This window comes from Mastigoproctus giganteus, chromosome 2 (genome assembly GCF_048544385.1).
Source record: "Mastigoproctus giganteus isolate SK-2022 chromosome 2, ASM4854438v1, whole genome shotgun sequence".
NCBI classification, from domain to species: domain Eukaryota; kingdom Metazoa; phylum Arthropoda; class Arachnida; order Uropygi; family Thelyphonidae; genus Mastigoproctus; species Mastigoproctus giganteus.
This window is the reverse complement of record NC_143576.1, coordinates 247,194,630-247,213,735: the sequence shown is the minus strand read 5'-3', so window position 1 is coordinate 247,213,735 and position 19,106 is coordinate 247,194,630. Positions and strand designations below refer to the sequence as shown.

The following is a 19,106-nucleotide window of genomic DNA, read 5'->3' as shown; positions in this document are numbered from 1 at the left end:
TTAATGACATTTTAAGTCAGTGATAATTGAACACTCCATGGCATGACCATTACAAGGCTACTAATCACACCCGGAGATTATTTAATTCCTTTCAGAATTAAATAATCTGTGCCACAGCAGCTAGAGATGGATTAGAAATAATCCAGAAGATGATCGATGGGTTTGAGATCTGGTCAGTTTGCGACAAAGCAAGAATGATGAAATCTTCTGAACATTCTAACAAATAGTTGGGTTAAAGGTGCATTGTCCTGTTGAGAGATGCTTTCGCTGTTGAAGGAACAGCAGAAATTCTTCCCGGTATACTTGTAACAAAGTTCAGATGTCTAAGACTGCCGGACATTATGGTGCTTATATCAAAGGGCCAAGAACTACCAACAAAAAACTTCCCAGATCATAGCACTACTACTAGGACGGCCCACACTGTCTAAACCATTCAGTATATCAGGTCCACTGCCTCTCGTTACTTTTTTTCCATACGCGGTGTCTACTGTCGGATAGCGCAAAAGGAGACACGATTTGTTCTTTTCCCAGCTGTCAACTGTTCAGTCGCGACATTGGCGGCACCATGCAAAGTTGCAGTCGTCAGGGTGTGGGAGGGTAACTTGGACGTGTTTAACCAATGGAAAGTTTAGCGCCTTTGGGCAGGAGATGTGTTTGGATTGATCAGCAATGCTGGATTTAGGTAGTCTGGTGCTCTGGAACACATATATTTACAGGCCCTTTACATAAGATCGGGGAAGATCCTGGATAAACAATAATTTCGTTCTTCCGGAGTCTCTCACGACCTTAGACCCTGGAACAACTGAGCCAGCCCGGTAAATCCGACCTTGCTGACCAATGTTGCGTTCCTAGGATACTCCACTGTCACTGGCCCATTGGCGTTCACCAAATGTTCCGTCCTTCTCTCACTCCGTTTAGCCCTTTTCAGTTTGCCACCAAATCATCTGTGATGACGTTGCGTTACACCTAGTTTTCCAGTCTGGGCATATCTTCACAAAAACAGCTCTGGAATAACTTAACGACCTGTTTCAGAGAGAAGAGAAGGAAAAGAAATAAATAAAGATATCGTTTCTTTTTCTAATTTTATTCTTAGTTCGGAGATAATCTAAGGCACTTTCTGTCCAGCATGAAGTCTATATTGGGAACTTCTCATTTAAAACTTCGTACATAAGCACGTAAAATAGATATAATTATCAGACAAGAGACCTTGGCCATCGGGAAATATATTACAGCATAAATATAATAACTTTAATAGTCATAATTACTGTTAAATAATTTCTAGAATTGTTTTTATTATTCATCCCATCATCTTACCTACTATCGAGCACAAATTACCAGGAGAGCTCCATCTGCCATCTTCTCCACATCTTACAACTGCAACGGATACATTTCGCCTATCAGTGCAATACACAGATGCCAAACTACCGAATGTTGTGGTACCGTTGACCAATTTGAATTTTTCTTTGTCACCGCTCAGCCTCGGATAACCGCAAGTGATAACTACGAAGAGAAAAGTAAGGAATCCATATCATGAAAAATTATTACAATTAATTTCACTGACCTACTTATAGTTGAGATAGAAAGCTGAAATTAGGCACTTTTTCCTCTACGCACGAAGGAAAAGTTGTAACTCTTGCCACAAACAAATGTATTATTTCTAAAAATATTTCGGAAGACTCTTATAGATTATTTTGAAAATAAATCACTGGCCAAAAAAAATTAGAAACCTTTTTCAATTGGCATGAATAAATTAATTAAACGTAAGGTATGCAAATGTAAGTTGCCACACACGTATGATCTTTGGTATCAGATAAATACTCTACGCCTTCCTGGGGATTCTTAGTCGATCCATGGGAAAGACAGGTGATCGTTCCGATTTTCATAAATTTGTTATTGTTGGAGCACGTTTATAAAGAGCCACAATTGAGAAAACAAGGGAAATCACAGGTGTGTCGAAAACAACCATCTCAAAAGTATACAGTGACTGGAAGATGAAAGGAGAATGTATGTCTAAGAGGAAGAAATGAGACAGAAAGTCGGTAGTCCAAGAACAAGATCGCAGCAATTTAAAGCGAATTGTGCGTTAGAATAGAAAGCCCAGTAAATGAAAAATTCAATTTAAGCAAAGAAAGAACCATTTTCGGCCGAACTATACAGCACGAGTTGTAGAATCTGCGATTTGGTAGTCGAATGAAAGATATTTCTTTCTGTAAAAAATCGAAATATTCGACTGTAGTAGTGCTGCCAACGACAAGACTGGACTGTGGAAAAATGATAAAAGGCTATTTAGTTTGACGAGTCTTGATTTACGCTTTTTTTTTTTTTTTACACCATTGGTAGGGTGAATGGTAAGGTGTGGCGTAAACCTCAGTGAAGCCATGCTTACAGACTGTCTCGTGTCCACCACTCAAGCGGCTGGAGGTGGTAACATGGAATGGGCTATGTTCGGTTGGTAACCAGTGGACTTTGGATGGTTTTGGGCATTCAGTTGAGTCCGCCACAGTGCATGAGCAGTTGTGGCCCACCTCCCCGTGGTGCACACGGACATTGGGCAGGCTTTCCATGTGATCGCCTACCACACACACACACACACACACACACACACACACACACACACACACACACACACACACATACACACACACACACACACACACACACACACACACACACACACACACACACACACACACACACACACACACACACACACACTTCTGGCCTTTTACAGAGTTTTGTATTCAACACAGTGTACAAAGGCGGAGTTGAACTGAAGTTCAGGTGCCGTCCTACATAAGACACTATACATGTCCACATGTCTGTTGGTATGGACTCGGTTCGCTCATACCGTTAGAAGGGGCCATCCCTCAATGGAAACACAACTAAGACTCTGACTCAGCTTGTTCAAAGACACCACAGAAGACCAGAAGAACCCCATCTTGCCTTGTTGAGCACCTGGACTAAAGGACATCCAAGGTTGTCATATGACTCAACATACACTGTTTCTCTCTTGAACGGTGCTTTCTTTCCCTTCTCGTGGGGAGAGGGGGCTTTGCCCCACTCCTTCCCTTCCCCAAATCTCTTCCCTCTGGTGGAGCACGGGCCTGCTCCACTGAAATTGCGGGGCCATCCTCTCTATCGGCCCCTTACTTCCTTTTCTTCCCTCCAGTCTTCAGTCTCCCCATCCCCTTCACTGTTGACTTTCACAGCGTTTTCAGCCCTACGCGTCCAAATTTAAGTACATCAAAATTTCCTGCCCGATCCATTTAGGCATATAGAAAATATTATTTCAGCGTATAGCCCCTCGCAAGCATCTAAATTATTCTAACAAACGCTAATAACTAACCGCGAACAGCACTTTTTTTTTTTTTTTTTTTTTTTTTATAGGTTCTAGCCACTGAAATCCCAGGAAAGTAGGTGGCAGAACCCGCCAGAGTACTATACAGGTAACACCCAGTCGGCCTCCCCGTGGCGAGGTATGGTAACGTCGGGTCCCATTAGGGGCCCGGCGGCTAACAGGCTGGATGAACAAGGGCACAACATGCTACATACCACATGACCCATATACTTTTAAATCCCTGGCTTGTCCGATACAGTGTACATATGCGGAGATGGGAGAAATCCCAGGAGCCGTTAGACCCAAATATACCTATACCTATACCTATACCGTTAGAAGGTAGTATTACTTCAATGAATACTTCTGTCGTATCGAACCAACTTCACCCTGTAATGCTTCAATTTTTAGCCGGATTGCGATGGATTCTTTCAAGTTTGTTTGTTGTTGGGTTTCAGGCGCACCAGCAGCTTAGGCTATATTGCGCCGTATATCATCATCTTCTTCTTCTTCTTCAGCCATTGTCGATCCACTGCAGGATGAAGGCCTCCTCAATACGTTTACAGCAACTGCGGTCTTGTGCTTTCTGTTGCCATTGTATGTGCCCAGAAAATTTCACAAGTTCATCGATCCAACTCATCTTTGATATTTTTCTTGGACGTTTAGAGTCAAACGGTATCCATTCCAAAATTCGTATGGGTCATCTATCGTCAGTTCTTCTTCTTAAGTAATCGGTCCATTTCCACTTTAAACGCTGTGTTGTTTCAATTATGTTACAGAAATTGCGTATGTTCTGTGGTGGATTTGGTGTTCGCTGTACGAAAAACCCGAGTTTCTGGGAGAAAAAGTCAGGCTACCCACGCCTGAGACCGACTAACTCAGCCACGTTGTGAAAAAGACACGGAAAAATTCCATGCGTCATTGACAGGATTGGAACTTGGGTCTTTTACTGATGCGGGATGAACGGTGATTATACCAAATCTGCTCCTCAAGAGGGCGATTCTTTCAAGAGGACGACACAACTATCCACCGAGCAATAATAAAACCCGAATAGTTCGAGGAACAATTCCAAGGTTCCCGACAACTACCCTGGCAGCATAATTCTCAAAATCTGAATCCAAATGAGAATGTTTGAGATTTATTGAAAAGGGCAGTTTGGCTTCTCAGTTCTCTACCGACCTACAACAGCTTAAAAAAATATCCTGATGGAAGAATGGTGAAATCTGGAGCTAGACTGCCTCAGACATCTAGTGAAATTCATACCACGACAAGTATGGGTCGTATTCGGGCAAAGGTGACCCTTACTAGATTGGGTTCTAAATACTGAATAAAGGTTTCAACTTTTTTGGCCATTGGGTGTATACCATAAACTATTTTAAATATAAAAATACTTTTTTATATATTTTTCAGCCTTCATAAGTTTAATAAATGTGATTTTTAAAACTTGAAATACAGAATTTAAAAAAATATTTTAAATTATTTTGATTAATTTTTGTAAAGATATTGGCTACTTACTTAGACAAGCAGGCATACTAACATTCCAGCCTCCAGTTTCCATACATTGTCTCGCTTTAGATCCTTTTAAGTGATAGCCATGGGGACACGAATAAGTAGCGATTGTGCCACGAATGATATTTTGTCGATTGGAGCTTGTAAAGTTTACATGACCGATAAAGTCGTGCGTGTCATTCGGACACGTGATCACTGCGAAAGTAAAAACAGATAAATAAATGCAAATCAATCAGCGGAGCACTAGTATAATTTAAACTGGGTGCATCAGCTTTTATTACAAAGCATATTATCTGGGAGGGAAATTTCTGGAAGGTGCGTAGTTTATAAATAGATTTTATTTTATTAATTTTTTTATATAATTTACACTACCATAGGTTAGTTATGCATTCAACATAAATCAAAACAATAATGCAAATTATATGATATACAAAAACAATAATTAATATACAGGCTATGCATTACAGACTGTATATTTGATTTTAATAAATTTATCCGACATTAATTTCATTCACTATGCTGGAGGCGAATCTTGGATTCGTCACTGTGATCCCGAAAACAAGAGGTAGTTCAAAGAACTTCGTCATTAAAATCACATCCAAAATAATTCAAAAGTCCAAGAATCACCCAACAAAATAATATTGATTTTTTTAAGGGTTATTAGCATATAGGCGTAATGTTCCTGTTGTTTTTATCACGTCCGTCCGCATGCTATAACTCGGCTCCCAGTGGGATAAATTTTCATAAAATTTTATATTTGGGACTTATAGAAAGATTTTTCAAGCCATCCCAAAATTTCATTAAAATCGGACCAATAAAAATCAGACAATTATTATTTCTTTGTCTGACCGTGTATTTTTATTTCAAAAGAAAATACGTGAAAGTCGAACCGTCCCAAATTTCATTAAAATCAGACCAATAGAATCCGACAATTATTATGTTTTTTTTTTTTTTTTTATTTATTTATTCATACCACATAGTTATACATGTATAGTATACTGTAGCTGAAGCACTGGATATTATGTCTGTTTCTAATGCGCTGGTTGGAGGAATGAGGAGCCGCCGACTGGGCTAGCCGGGTGGGTAAAGTACCTGCCTAGCAACCCAAAGGTCGCGGGTTCGAATCCCGCCTCGAGCTTGGATCAAAGTACTGCAAAAACCTTGGGAGGTGCATTATGACCACATAAGCCGATGCTCCACCAAAAAAAAAAAAAAAAAAGAATGAAGGGGCCATGCGGCGGATGCGCAGAAACGACATGTTGTCGGTTTCCGCATAAAAGTTGTTGCTCTTTGTCGTTTTTTTTTTTTTTTTATAAATTATTATAAATCTGAATTATTACTATCTGCTACGACGCCCGAAATGTAACGCACTGTATACATTAACTAACTTCTTCGGGATTATGTGGGTGTTACCATACAAAATCTTTAGTAAAAAAGGTAAACTGCAGCCATTATCAACCCACTGAAGGGTGGAAGCCTCCTCAACAATTCATGCTGAGGGAAATGGACCGTAATCTGTCACGCTGTTCCAGTGCAGGTTGGCAGATCGATCGTATTTAGCAGAAAGGGGCTTGAACCCCGGTCTACACAAAAAGAGGGTGCTACTACAATCCTGCTCCTGACCACTCGGCTACGGAGGCCAATCTTTGGTAATTGGTAAAAGTGAGACAATTAATTCAGCCCAACACAAAGAAATACTTCATAAGAGTAAATTCCTGATAACACAACAACATGTGACTTCACTGTAAACGTTAAACATTGACAAGAATTGAATCGCTGGGATTTGAAGTTCCGTATCCTTCACATAATGCAGATTCGGCTCCAGCGTTTTTTTCTTTTTCTTCTTTTTTTTGTTCCTACGTTTAAAAACATTTCTGAGGCAACAGATTTGACGCTGATTAAAAAGAAAATTAGCAATTAGCAAGGGTAAGGAAAGAATACATTCTGAAAAGCAAGGATAATAAATATAACTTGAGTGAAGGATATAATTTTCGTTATGTCTAATCTAAAATAAGTAAACAATGGTGGTAATCAAACACGTATCCGTAATAATTACAGGAATACAATGCTCTTGAGAACTGTGTACTTGCATTTTAAAATTATCCACAGTACAGAGTTTTTTTTAATTCGACAAACTTCCTCATACTAGCTGCTACCAATTTCTGCGGTGTTCATTGGACACTTTTATAGCTGCTTTTGCTGTTATTTCTTTTGCAAAGAGTGTCGAACCGGCTCATTATTGTACGAATACTTTTGAAATTACAGTTTAAATCATTTTGCGCTAAATGTTTAAGGATATTTGTTAAAATCCAAATTTCATTTTATTTCTGCACTTCGCTGCAAAACTTGGGGGAATAAGTAAATCTTAGTTCAGGAAGTACGTCGAGAATCCCGCATCGATTTCTGTCTCTTTGACAAAGTACGATGTAAAGCAACAGCCAGCATAAGATAAACACGATGGATGTCTAGACGTTGTCTCAAATGAAACCAGACTCGTGATACCGACTAACTTCCTTGACGAAGTAGGAAGTTGCAGAGTGAAAAGCAATCAACGAAAGCGAAATCTTAAAATTGACTCGAGTTTGATCTCTCTCTCTCTCTCTCTCTCTCTCATTTGATAATTTTTTATAGTAAATTAAACGCAAACCGGAATACCACTAAAAAATGATCTGATTTTGACCGACCAATGTTGGTGATAACGTTGAGAGGGATTCTAGGAATAAATTATTAAATCTTCAAACGATTACAATAAATCTTATTTGAGTTATCGATGAAAAATATTTACATTATTGAAAATTAATATGGGGTGTACTTGAACACAAGTGGCTTACATTCGGTAGATGAGGTGTTAAAAGTGGCTGTTGTTTTAGTCTTTTAGGCGCATCAGCGACTGAGACCATATTGCTCTATATACATCATGTCTGTAAACTGCGTGTGTTCTGCGATATATTTGCTGGACGAAAATCCCGAGTATCCCCGAGAAAAATCCATACAATTCTCGCCTGAGACCGACTAACTCAGCCAGGTTGTGAAAAAGTCCCATAGAAATCCATCGAGTCATTGACGGGATTCGAACTCGGGTCTTTGCCACACAGTTGGTAATACCAACTGTGCTGCCCACGAGGGCTATGATGGGGAGCATACAGTTCCATGGCGCTCAAGGTTGCTTCCAGAAAACGACTGCGAACTGTGCGAGGGACCACAATAACACTCCTAATGTGAAGTAAAAGTGGCTGATCTGTTCATCAGACACCCGCTGGAAACGCAGCCACTGCCTTCCTTTTCCCATTGTGTACAATATAGATGAACCGTAGACACCTTTGGTTCAACTCGTCCAGCAATATCTCGGAAGAACATCCCCCACTTGTAGGCCGACTTCCGTCCTCTTTCGAAGTCCGTCAGTTGGACATACGGAGAAATCTGTCTCCTTGTCGACATTATTCTAGGAATATACCAATTAAAATTTAGCTCAATACATTACTGGTCACTGTATCCGACTGAATACTAGTATAAAACAGCAAGAATTCTGTCAAAGTTACTTCCGTAAATAGTTATTAGTTTCATAATACGCATGCGAGTTCGAAACAGTTGGACATTTCATTTTGGATGCCACGGTTTTTATCATAAGCACAGCCTCGAAATTGAGATAGGCAGATGGAGCTCTCAATGCACGCAAAACAAATTTAAATTAGAAGATAGACAAAACGTTCTCGGGAGACTGACGCTCGGATAAAATTTAAGTTATCCTTTCCCGTTTGAATGGGATCGTCCATTTCTTCCATTCCTCTTCCTCTCGCAATGACAACTGGAAACAAATGACAATTCGAAAAGCGATTCTCTTTTTGAGCAGCATGAGAATTTTTTATGGAAGCTTTAATTTTAACTTTGCAATGTGTTTTAAATGGTCAGTTTTAAATGGGCGCACTTAGATGAAAATCTTTTCGGTATTTTTAAACAGTTCAATTCCGTTTTCATTTGCAAACAGACAGCAGAGGTGAGGCACTTTAAGAGAAGCCTCGCTGTTTGGTGGCGTACTTCTAGGAATACAGTAAATTTTCATCAGAAATTTTTAAGTAGTTTTTATATGGAAGGAAAGATCAGTATTTTCAACTCTGTTCACAAACAGTGTTTTATCTCTTTTAATGCTGAATCAAATTCTCTGCGAATTCAATCATTTATTCCTTCAATCCCTCTTAATATTACTGCAACTTTTGGCCAAAATCAGATCACTTCGTAGTGTTCCTGTTTTGGGTTCCTTTAGTGCGGGGGTGGCCAACTTAATTTGCGATGCGATCTACTTTTTTTTCTTCTTCAAAATGTGCCGCGATCTACCATCTCAAGAATTTCATTATACATGGTTAAAAAAGTTAATCAACACATATTGATTATTGTTGTTTGTAAATGTTAAAATTAAATACAATTCTGAATTCTTATTTTAAATTAACATATATTTAAATTTTTAATTTATGTGAAGTTTGCATCTTCGTGTCATCTGCCAAGCTTTCAAAATTCGGGATATACTGTGAGATAAGGCCAACAGTAAAGAATCTTCTGTATGCAAGTCCGTAAGAGTAGAGCGACTCTTCGTCTTTGTTTGTTTCAAAGAAGAAAAGGCAGATTCACTCAGAGATATGTGGAACCTAAAACCGGAATTTAAAAGTTTACTGCATTTTTTACAATGCAGATTATGAATGAAGTAAATGCGTGTCTCTCCCACTCCCTTCGCCTGGTAGGTTCCCCACTGCCAGCTAACATATCCTACCCCCAGAGCAGGATGGGCAGTTTGACCTTCCTACCGGATTTGACACCACATGGACCTGACAACCAACACCGATGAAGACATACTGCGGCTTTGCTGCCGACACTTCATTTGGCGATCTGAACTGGGTACTATAACCCTCCCCTTCCAGCCCTCCCATTCTTCTACCTGTTTTGCCCCCAGTCTTCAGTCACCCCCACCACTCTAACTAAACCGACCGAGTACATCCCCTAACAATGCCGCCAAATTCTAATCAACGTCTAAATTCTACCGCTTTCTTGTAAACTTTTTCGGCCAAATTCTAGTGCTCACCCCTCCCCCTTTTTTCTATATTGGCGCTGCCACTGAAATCCTTGGAAAATTAGGTGGTGGAGCCTGCCAGAGTACTTAAATAATCTACTGGTTGCCCGACTTGCCTCCTCTTGGCAACGGCGGGTCCCAATAGGGGCCCAATGGCTAAATGGTCAGAGACACTACACAACATTTCACTCCCCACACAATTTTTAAATCTCTGGCCTCCGCAGACTTCTGTGTCACATACAAAGAATACAACACAGAGATGGGGGGGGGGAAGCCCTGGTGCCGTCAGACAACTAACACACTTTACATTTTTTACACATTTGGGTATTTCTCTCGGCAAAGATATTTCGAAAAGTCTTTTTCTGATGATCTTGCGGTTCGGTCAAACACAAGTAGTTGCTCTTGACATCTCAAAGGCTTTTGATCGTGTTTGGCATAAAGGTCTTCTAAACAAGCTTCCATCTTATGGTTTGTCAACTGTTTTTAGTAATTGATTATCCAGTTTTCTCTCTGATCGCTCACTGAAGGTAATGGTAGATGGCTCTCTGTCTTCTAACTTCTCCACTAATGCCGGTGTATCCCAAGGTTCAGTTCTTTCCCCTACTCTTTTCTCTCTTGTATATTAATGACCTTCTTCCATTGACTGGAAATCCTATCCATAGTTTTGCCGATGATAGCACATTGCATTCCACTTTCCATTTTGAGAAACCTTGTCCTGCTCAATCAGCTTCAACTTCTCGAAAATCTGCTACCAATTCTTAAATGCCGATCTTCAGGTAATTCTCCAGTGGGGCAAAGACAACTTAATTGATTTCAATCCTTTTAAAACTCAGTCTTGTCTTATATCTCGCAAAAAAGGATTCTTCTGCTCCTATGCTTATCTCTGCTGACACTCCGATTTCTAGGCAAGTTGATATATCTTTTTTGGGGATTACCCTGACTTCTAATCTCTCTTGGTACAAGCACATTACAAATATTGCTTCCTCTGCATCTAAAAAACTTGGTTTTCTCTTTCGCTCTCGGCGTTACTTTTCTCCCAAACAGCTGCTCACTCTGTATAAATCGCAAATCCGCCCTGCCATGGAATATTGTTCCCACATCTGGGGTGGTGCCCCCAAAACCTCTCTCAGGCTTCTTGATTCCATTCAGAAGAGGGCAGTTAGGTTAATTAATGATTCATCTCTAACAGAATCTCTCCACTAGCTGTCTCATAGACGCACTGTTTCTGCTGCATGCCTCTTCTACAGATACTTCCATGGGCACTGTTCTTCTGAATTGGCTTCTATAATTCCTGCTCTCTCTTTCAAAACAGTCCGAACACGTGCCGCCACTAGCCAACATCCATTTACTGTCCAACTTCAAACCCACAGAACCAAATTTTCATCGTCCTCATTTATTCATTCAACTGCCGTTTTCTGGAACAACCTTCCTTCATACGTATTTCCTGAAAATTACAATCTACAGAAGTTCAAGTCCAATGTAAACAACAAATATATTCTTTTGTCTTCTCAACCTCCAACCCAAGCACGGTACTAAGTACTCTAGGTTCTAATACCTCTCGTGTTTGAGGTTTACATAAAAAAAAAAAAAAAAAAAAAATCTGGCTTTTAGGAAGATATTGTTTCACAATGTGATAATTTCATTTTCAAGTAAAAATTTCTGCATGTGAAAAATCTCGGCGGTTTTCTCTGGAATTTGTTTCGTATCTAAGTCGAGATTGGATGGATAAGAAATACTGCTAATGTTTTCAATAGTTTCAAAATCATCCACAACTTTTTCAATTTCAGAAACATATTTCTCACTATTAAATTCAAAAACAGGATATCACATTGAGCTGGATATCACCATTCTTCTCTCTCTCTCTCTCTCTCTCTCTCTCTCTCTCTCTCTCTCTCTCTCTCTCTCTCTCCCCGACTTTCTTCAATATTATGAAGAAAAATTTTTATCTTTTGAACAAAGATAAGTTTTACAAAAAAAGATCAACAAGAAATCGCGCAGCGCATCAACCCATCCACCATTATTTCCTCCAAATACTCACCAGAACACAATGGGGCAGTCCCCGACCATTTTCCAGTGGGCAAACAGTACCTTCGCACCTGCTTGTCTGGTCTGTAACCAGGAAGGCAGTAATACTGTATCATATTTCCTGTGTAGTTGATAACAGAGTGAAGGGGTTCATCGGGTTTCCCGCATGCATATCGGTCTAAAGTGAAAATAAAAGATAAAATTAACATTCAAAGCAAAATTATAAGCTTTTGTAAGCCTTTCACTAAATATTGGATACTTTTATATCTTACTCTCCGAAACATATAATTAAGTGTAAATAAAAACCCGGAGTTTAATAGGCTAGTTCCTACAACGCCTAATAAGTTCAGTGTTTTATTACAATTTATTCTAGTTTTAATTTTCAGTGTTCTACTTTTGTAAAAAAAAAAAAAAAAAAAATGTAAATGATAAATTACGCAATAGCTAATGAACAAACGATATATTTTTTTTTACAAAAATAATATTACTGAGTGTATTTCGCAGCGCAATAACAGGAGAGGGCAGCACTCTGTTTTTATGAAGCGTTATGGGTAAGAATGTTCAAAAAGTTGAAAAATCGAGTTATTTAATTTATGAATACAGTAGTTCCTTATAGATTTTATAGCGCCAATTATAGAGTTCACAGAGGACGCTTCTAATTTAACGCTTATAGCATCCAAATGTTCAATCCGACTCAGGTAAAGACCTAAAAAAAGCTCATTTTTTATTTTAAATTAGTTATTATATGAGTCGTGATATCCAAAGGGGATGCAGAGTGCATCGTTAGGGATAGAGGACGTGCAATCCCTAAGGACTGATCTTCTGTCTTAGTACCCAGACGATAATCCTGTGACAGGCTGTTTTCATGCCAATAAATCATGTATTTATTTATTAACTATATAATGCCTTGCGCATTTAGTCTTCATAAAATTTATTTATTAAATATTAAAATTAACTTTTCGCATGAGATGTGCGTGTAATATTCCATCAAAAAAAAAAAAAAAAATCCGTCATCGAACATACCTCGGACCACATGAAAGAGATCGAACTCATAACAAATGCCGAAAGCGTCGGCCAAAAACATTCAGTAACACCTAGACACTACGTTCAAAATCCTTGAGAAATTGCAGCTCGGCCGATAACACCATTAAGGTTGAACAAATAGCCGGTTTTAACTCATCTCTGCTTTGTCTTGTGGTGATTACCGGAGAGGATTTAGAAATAAGCTTCCCGACACGGTGGATATAAAACACAATTCGCAGGTTGTTCCACGAATCGAAACAGTCGCTGAAGATTTTTCAGTAATGCCCTCCCATTCTCATAAAAAAGCAGACATTTTTATGCCAGTTATACGTTCGTTTATAAATTTTATTTAGCTGTATCTTTTTTAAATGTACGTTTTGAACATTTATATTGCTTAACAATCTAAGAGTTACTTAATAACATTTCGCACCTTTCATGATAAAAATTTCCACTTCACAGAAGCCGAAATATTGAGTGACGGCGCCACTGTCTTGGATGTGAAGATATTGCCCCATTACCCCTCCATCGTCGCAGTCGAACAGAACCCGTCTACTAGCTGTAAATGAAAATAAAGATCGTGAACAACACAATATTAACATAAAATGAAGAAGAAAACAAATCCATCTGTTTACAGAGCCGTGTCAAGACTGTTAAACCAGAATAGAAACAAGAAAATGTCATTCTGCACTATATGAAAAGATCCCAGTAATACTCTGTTTTGTCGCCCCTGAAAGCCCAGAGGCCGGATGCGGTCGCTTCCATTCTTCCATGTTAACACGGCTCTGATTATTTACACAATTCATAAGAAACATTTAAAATTATAACGAAGAACTCGTATTTTAATTGTGAAAATCTCAGACAATAGACTAAGAGGAGGGAAGGGGGTAATAAAAGATTTGCATTCACCAGAAGTACTTGTGATAGAAATATGAATTCTTTTTGTTTGATACCTTGAACCCTCTACACTAACCACACAAATTTTGGTTTCGATCTGACAATTCGTGTCTTTTTCTTTGCATCGCTGAATAAAGTGAAGAATAGCAATGGATAAAATGGAATACGGATCAGTGATTGGGTTCTCTATTTGCAAGGGGAAAACACTCAAAACAGTCTACGAGGAAATGGTTGCTGTTTGTGGAGAAGACTGACCAGATTACAGCCTTGCTGTTGCACATTGGTATAAAAGCAAGCTTATACAGCATTAGCAAAAAAACAAAAGAAAACTTCCCATTTCGCCCATCCGGTCACTCCAAATGTTTATCTAGTTCAGCTCTTAATGTATTTAAGCTATTAACTTCCACAACAACAGATGGAAGTCTGTTCCAGCAATCAACCACCCGCTGGCTAAAGGCAAACTTCCACACATCAATTCTACAACTGTCTTTCCTCAATTTGAATCTGTGCCCCTCAGGTTCTTAATCTCAGCAAGTGGAAATATCCTATCAGCATTGCGCCTGCTCAAACCATTCAAGGAGTTATACACCTCGGTCAGATCACCTCGCAGGTGCCTAGTCTTCAGACTCTGCAATTTGCAGAACTTAAGCTTGTCTCGGTAACAGCAACCCTTTGTTCCCCTTCTCTGTACTCATTCTAGCAACTCTACATCCTTCCTAAAATGAGACTTCCAGACCTGTACGCAGTACTCAAGGTGTGGCCCGACCATTGTCTTATACTAGTGGTTTTCAACCGGGATGCCGCAACAACATTCCAAGGGTGCCATGTAATTTGGGTTTAAGTTACTTAAACTTATTTTTTTTAAATTTATATATAATTTGCATTATGAATTGCAATTTTGTTTATAATAATAATAAATAAATAAATACATTTTCTGTTTATACTCCGGGACGACCAAATGAGAGGTCATTTGGTCAAACGGGTCAGAGGAGTTCACAAGATAGACAGAATACAAGAAACAGCACCGTATTCAGCAGTCACGGGCTTGAACCCCGATCACTCAAGGCACGTGTACTTATAGCTATAGTATTTTAATAACTATCTTATAACATATTTTTAAAATATTATATATATACACACACCACACACACACACAGAGAATCGGATCGAACAGGCAGAAAATTGAGTACGGGTGCCACAAAATAAAATAAATTACTTAGGGGTAGCGTTATTAAAAAAAGGTCGAAAACCACTGCCTTATAGAGAGGTATAATCATCTTCTTGTCTCTGCTAGTAAAATTCCTAAATATCATTGACAAAACTCCATGATCTGCTTTGGCAGTCCGTCTGCGCTACTCAGAGAACTTCACATCTGACTGCACAAATACCACCAGGTCTTTTTCATTCGCCACCTCCCCGAGTGTAGTACCACACAGTTGGTACGTTTCTCTTGGGTTACTGCTACCCATATGCAGTACTTGGCATTTCTCAATATTAAACTTCCTAAATATCATTGACAAAACTCCATGATCTGCTTTGGCAGTCCGTCTGCGCTACTCAGAGAACTTCACATCTGACTGCACAAATACCACCAGGTCTTTTTCATTCGCCACCTCCCCGAGTGTAGTACCACACAGTTGGTACGTTTCTCTTGGGTTACTGCTACCCATATGCAGTACTTGGCATTTCTCAATATTAAACTTCCTAAATATCATTGACAAAACTCCATGATCTGCTTTGGCAGTCCGTCTGCGCTACTCAGAGAACTTCACATCTGACTGCACAAATACCACCAGGTCTTTTTCATTCGCCACCTCCCCGAGTGTAGTACCACACAGTTGGTACGTTTCTCTTGGGTTACTGCTACCCATATGCAGTACTTGGCATTTCTCAATATTAAACTTCAGTTGCCACTTCTCAGCCCATCTACCTAACTTTTCCAGATCCTGTTGCAGTAGTATACTGTTTTTACTATCATTAACAATCCTACCAACCTTTGTATCATCTACAAACTTCGACACTAAGCCTGATATACCTTCATCGATATCATTGATAAATACACAAAACAGCAATGGGCCCAGCACCGAACCCTGGGGGACTCCACTAATACTGTCTTCCACTGAACCATCCCTTTATCCATTGCAGCAACTTGTCCTTAATGCCATACCGCTCTAATTTGTACCGCAGTCTTCCATGTGCAACAGTATCAAAAGCTTTCCTGAAATCCAAGTATATGATTTCAAAATTATTTTTAGCATTTAGTTCCTTTGAGACTACATCGTAGTATCCAATCAAATTGGTCAGACAAGACTTCCCCTTAACAAACCCATGCTGTGTCTGAACTATTACTGCAGTCTTGTCTAGGTGATCCTGCATCACTTCTTCAACCAGTGACTCCATTATTTTCCCCGGAATAGAAGTTAAACTAACAGTTCCGAGGAATATAATGGAGTCACTGGTTAAAGAAGTGATGCAGAATCACCTAGACAAGAATGTTGCAAATATCGAGGCATTAATTCTGGAAGATCCCTATATTAGCATCAAAGAACTAGCTGCAGACCTCCAAATTAGTTTAGGGTCTGTGGAGAACATCATCCATCATCATGCATATGAGTAAAGTGTGTACTAGATGGATTCCTAGACGTCTGCCGTCTAACAAAAGAAGGAAAAGCACAACGCGTACATTAAATGTTGTCGATGTGCCAGGAAAAGTACGAGTTTTATCGCGGTTGGTCACTATAGATGAAACCTGGATCCATCACTATGATCCCGAAACTAAACAAATGCCAAAACAATGGAAGCATGCAGAATCACCCCTTCCCCCCCCCCCCCCAAAAAAAGGCAAATGCGCAATCAAGTGCTGTCAAGATGATTCCATTAGTATCTTGAGATCGGAATGGTGTAATACTAACAGATTATCTTCAAAAGGGCTGTACTGTGATGGCAAAGTATTGTTCCAACCTACTCATAAAGCAATGTGCTGCTATAAAAGACAGGGAAAGCTGTCAAATGGAATGCGCCTGCTCCACGTTAGCGTCCCTGCGCATTCTTTGCATACTGCAGTGAGGGATATCCACGGATTTCAAATATTGCAGCATCCTGCTTATTCCTCTAACCTTGCACCTTCGGATTTTCTGCCCTGAGGTCCTTTCTTCGTGGAAAACACTTTGCTGTCTGTTTCAACCTTCTATCACATCTACTTCTGGATGAATATAAACTTTGTGAACCACCTCTTCGTATAGCTTAAATAGACAATAGCTTACAGCAAAGGTTCTGAAACTTTGAGATACTATAATCCTGTAAAGTGATAAATGAGTTTTTTATTATTTTTTTTTTAATTAAAAAAATCCCCCTTCCGTATAAGTTGGTCACGCCCCTCCGGGAGGATCAAGGCAGTTTAAGAACCTTTAGCATATAACTTCAAGTAATTCCAATTTTGTTTTTCTCTTTACAAGCAAGAGGAAAACAAAAATGGGATTAAAAGTAAAAAGTACTCTTTTACTTACAAAATTTCCCGGTGAATGATGCACACAACCAATATCTGGCACGGGATCTGCCTTCGTCACGGATTAAATAAATACGGAAAGAATATTCTGAAAATAAGCAAAATTAAGTATTATTATATTTTAATTACGTTATGGTATTTGCACATTAAGCAAATTTCAGATGAGCAGCAGTACGCTCTATTGTACTAGAAGAACAAAGATCAATACTACAGTACGACAAAAAAAAAAATTAGAGACCATGCCTGGTCCTTGGCAAAATATGTTTTTTTCTCGTAAATTAACCAAGTTCGGCTTCCAGTAATTTTCCTCAAAACTCAGCTTTCTTTCAAACATCACTTCAAGACTCAAACTAGTTTTTCAATAATCTCCGAAGGCATCCAGAATTTATGAACAGAATTCGTGACTACCGGTTCCATCCACAGATGGCAGCACCTCTCAGACGCAGGAGTCAGAAAACTGAAAGGATCGCAACAAAGGCGCACTCAAATTTCTAGTGACGTCACGTAAAATCTCTTTCTCAGATAATAAACCTCGAACTGTCGGTTCTTCGAGAGCATCGGCATCACCCAGTTCACTTCGGCAGTGTTCCTTCAAAGTTTCTATTCTCAAAGTTGGAATCTATTCAGACTTTTTTTTTATTTTTCACTGAAGAAAATATCAGCCAAAACATTCGTGTGTAATCAGCACCGTCGACAATAAACTCCAATTATACAGATGGGTGCCCGAGTTATCCTGGCATCGTCCCTCGTATTTTATATCTTCAAAAAAAGCACCGAAAACATTTTTTATATTTGTGTTTTCGTATGTAGGCTATCGCTATCGTTTCTTGGCAACCCTATCGCAGTTTCCAGTGGTGCCATATGTCGCGTGATCGTCAGGCGCCTGTAACATTTTTTTTTTCTATGTTCTCTAAAGAAACTTAGTAAGAACAGTATGTGCAGAATGAAAAGTTAAATCATGTTTATTACTGCTGGTAAATCAACGAACCGTAAACATAAAATCAGCACTAAAGAAACTTTTTAGTGCTGAACTCACCTCTTTGTGCATAGTCTTCTCCTACTGTAATTGCAACTGCGCGGACATTGTAGTTCCTTCTCATGTCCAACCTCCACCATCGAGAGTCCGGTCTGCCAATATACATACACGTCCTGTTATCACCGTCGACCCCATAGTCCGGAGGATAGCTGATCAAGGTATATGCAGAAGCAACAGCACCGGATAGGCTGACGCTCGTATCTGCATTACAAACAAAAACACAAACATTTGATTTAAGTAATCTTAGTATTTATTCATTTTTAATTTAATTTATTTCGTGTATCTATATAATTCGTTCCATTTGCCTGGCAAGCATGTCTTTCGACTTATGTAACAAAATTGTCCCCAATTCCTGGATGACACAAGTCTTATGGCATATACCTATAATCTTAAGGAAGGTGACAATTGAGTGCATTGAACCATTGAGGCTAATTATGAGAGCATCACTGGACTCGGGAGTAATTCCGTTGGATTGGAAAAGCGCCAATGTACCTCCAATACATAAGGGCGATTCTAAGAGTGAAGTGGGAAATTACTGGCCGATTACTCTAACTTCGGGAGTAGGGAAAATCATGGAGACAATGATCAAGGGTGGAATTCAGGATCATTTAGATAGAAATGGAATTCTGAAGGATACTCAGCATGGTTTTGTAAACGGAAAATCATGTTTAACTAATCTGGTTAGCTATTTTGAGGGTCACTCAACAGCTACACTTAGGGA

At 39.2% G+C, this 19,106-nt stretch overlaps 1 protein-coding gene across 1 annotated transcript in view; it reads right to left on the bottom strand.

The window, feature by feature from the left end:
- The window catches only part of LOC150090350 (CUB and sushi domain-containing protein 1-like), an 81,544-nt gene that overhangs the window by 9,155 nt on the left and 53,283 nt on the right, over positions 1 to 19,106 (bottom strand). The window contains exons 3-8 of the mRNA XM_090389826.1: positions 18,386 to 18,586; positions 17,351 to 17,437; positions 13,381 to 13,506; positions 11,941 to 12,105; positions 4,850 to 5,038; positions 1,315 to 1,500 (exon numbers count right to left, since the gene is read on the bottom strand). Of these exons, the coding sequence (XP_090245952.1) occupies positions 1,315 to 1,500; positions 4,850 to 5,038; positions 11,941 to 12,105; positions 13,381 to 13,506; positions 17,351 to 17,437; positions 18,386 to 18,586 (954 nt within the window). The remainder of the gene's footprint in view (positions 1 to 1,314; positions 1,501 to 4,849; positions 5,039 to 11,940; positions 12,106 to 13,380; positions 13,507 to 17,350; positions 17,438 to 18,385; positions 18,587 to 19,106) is intronic.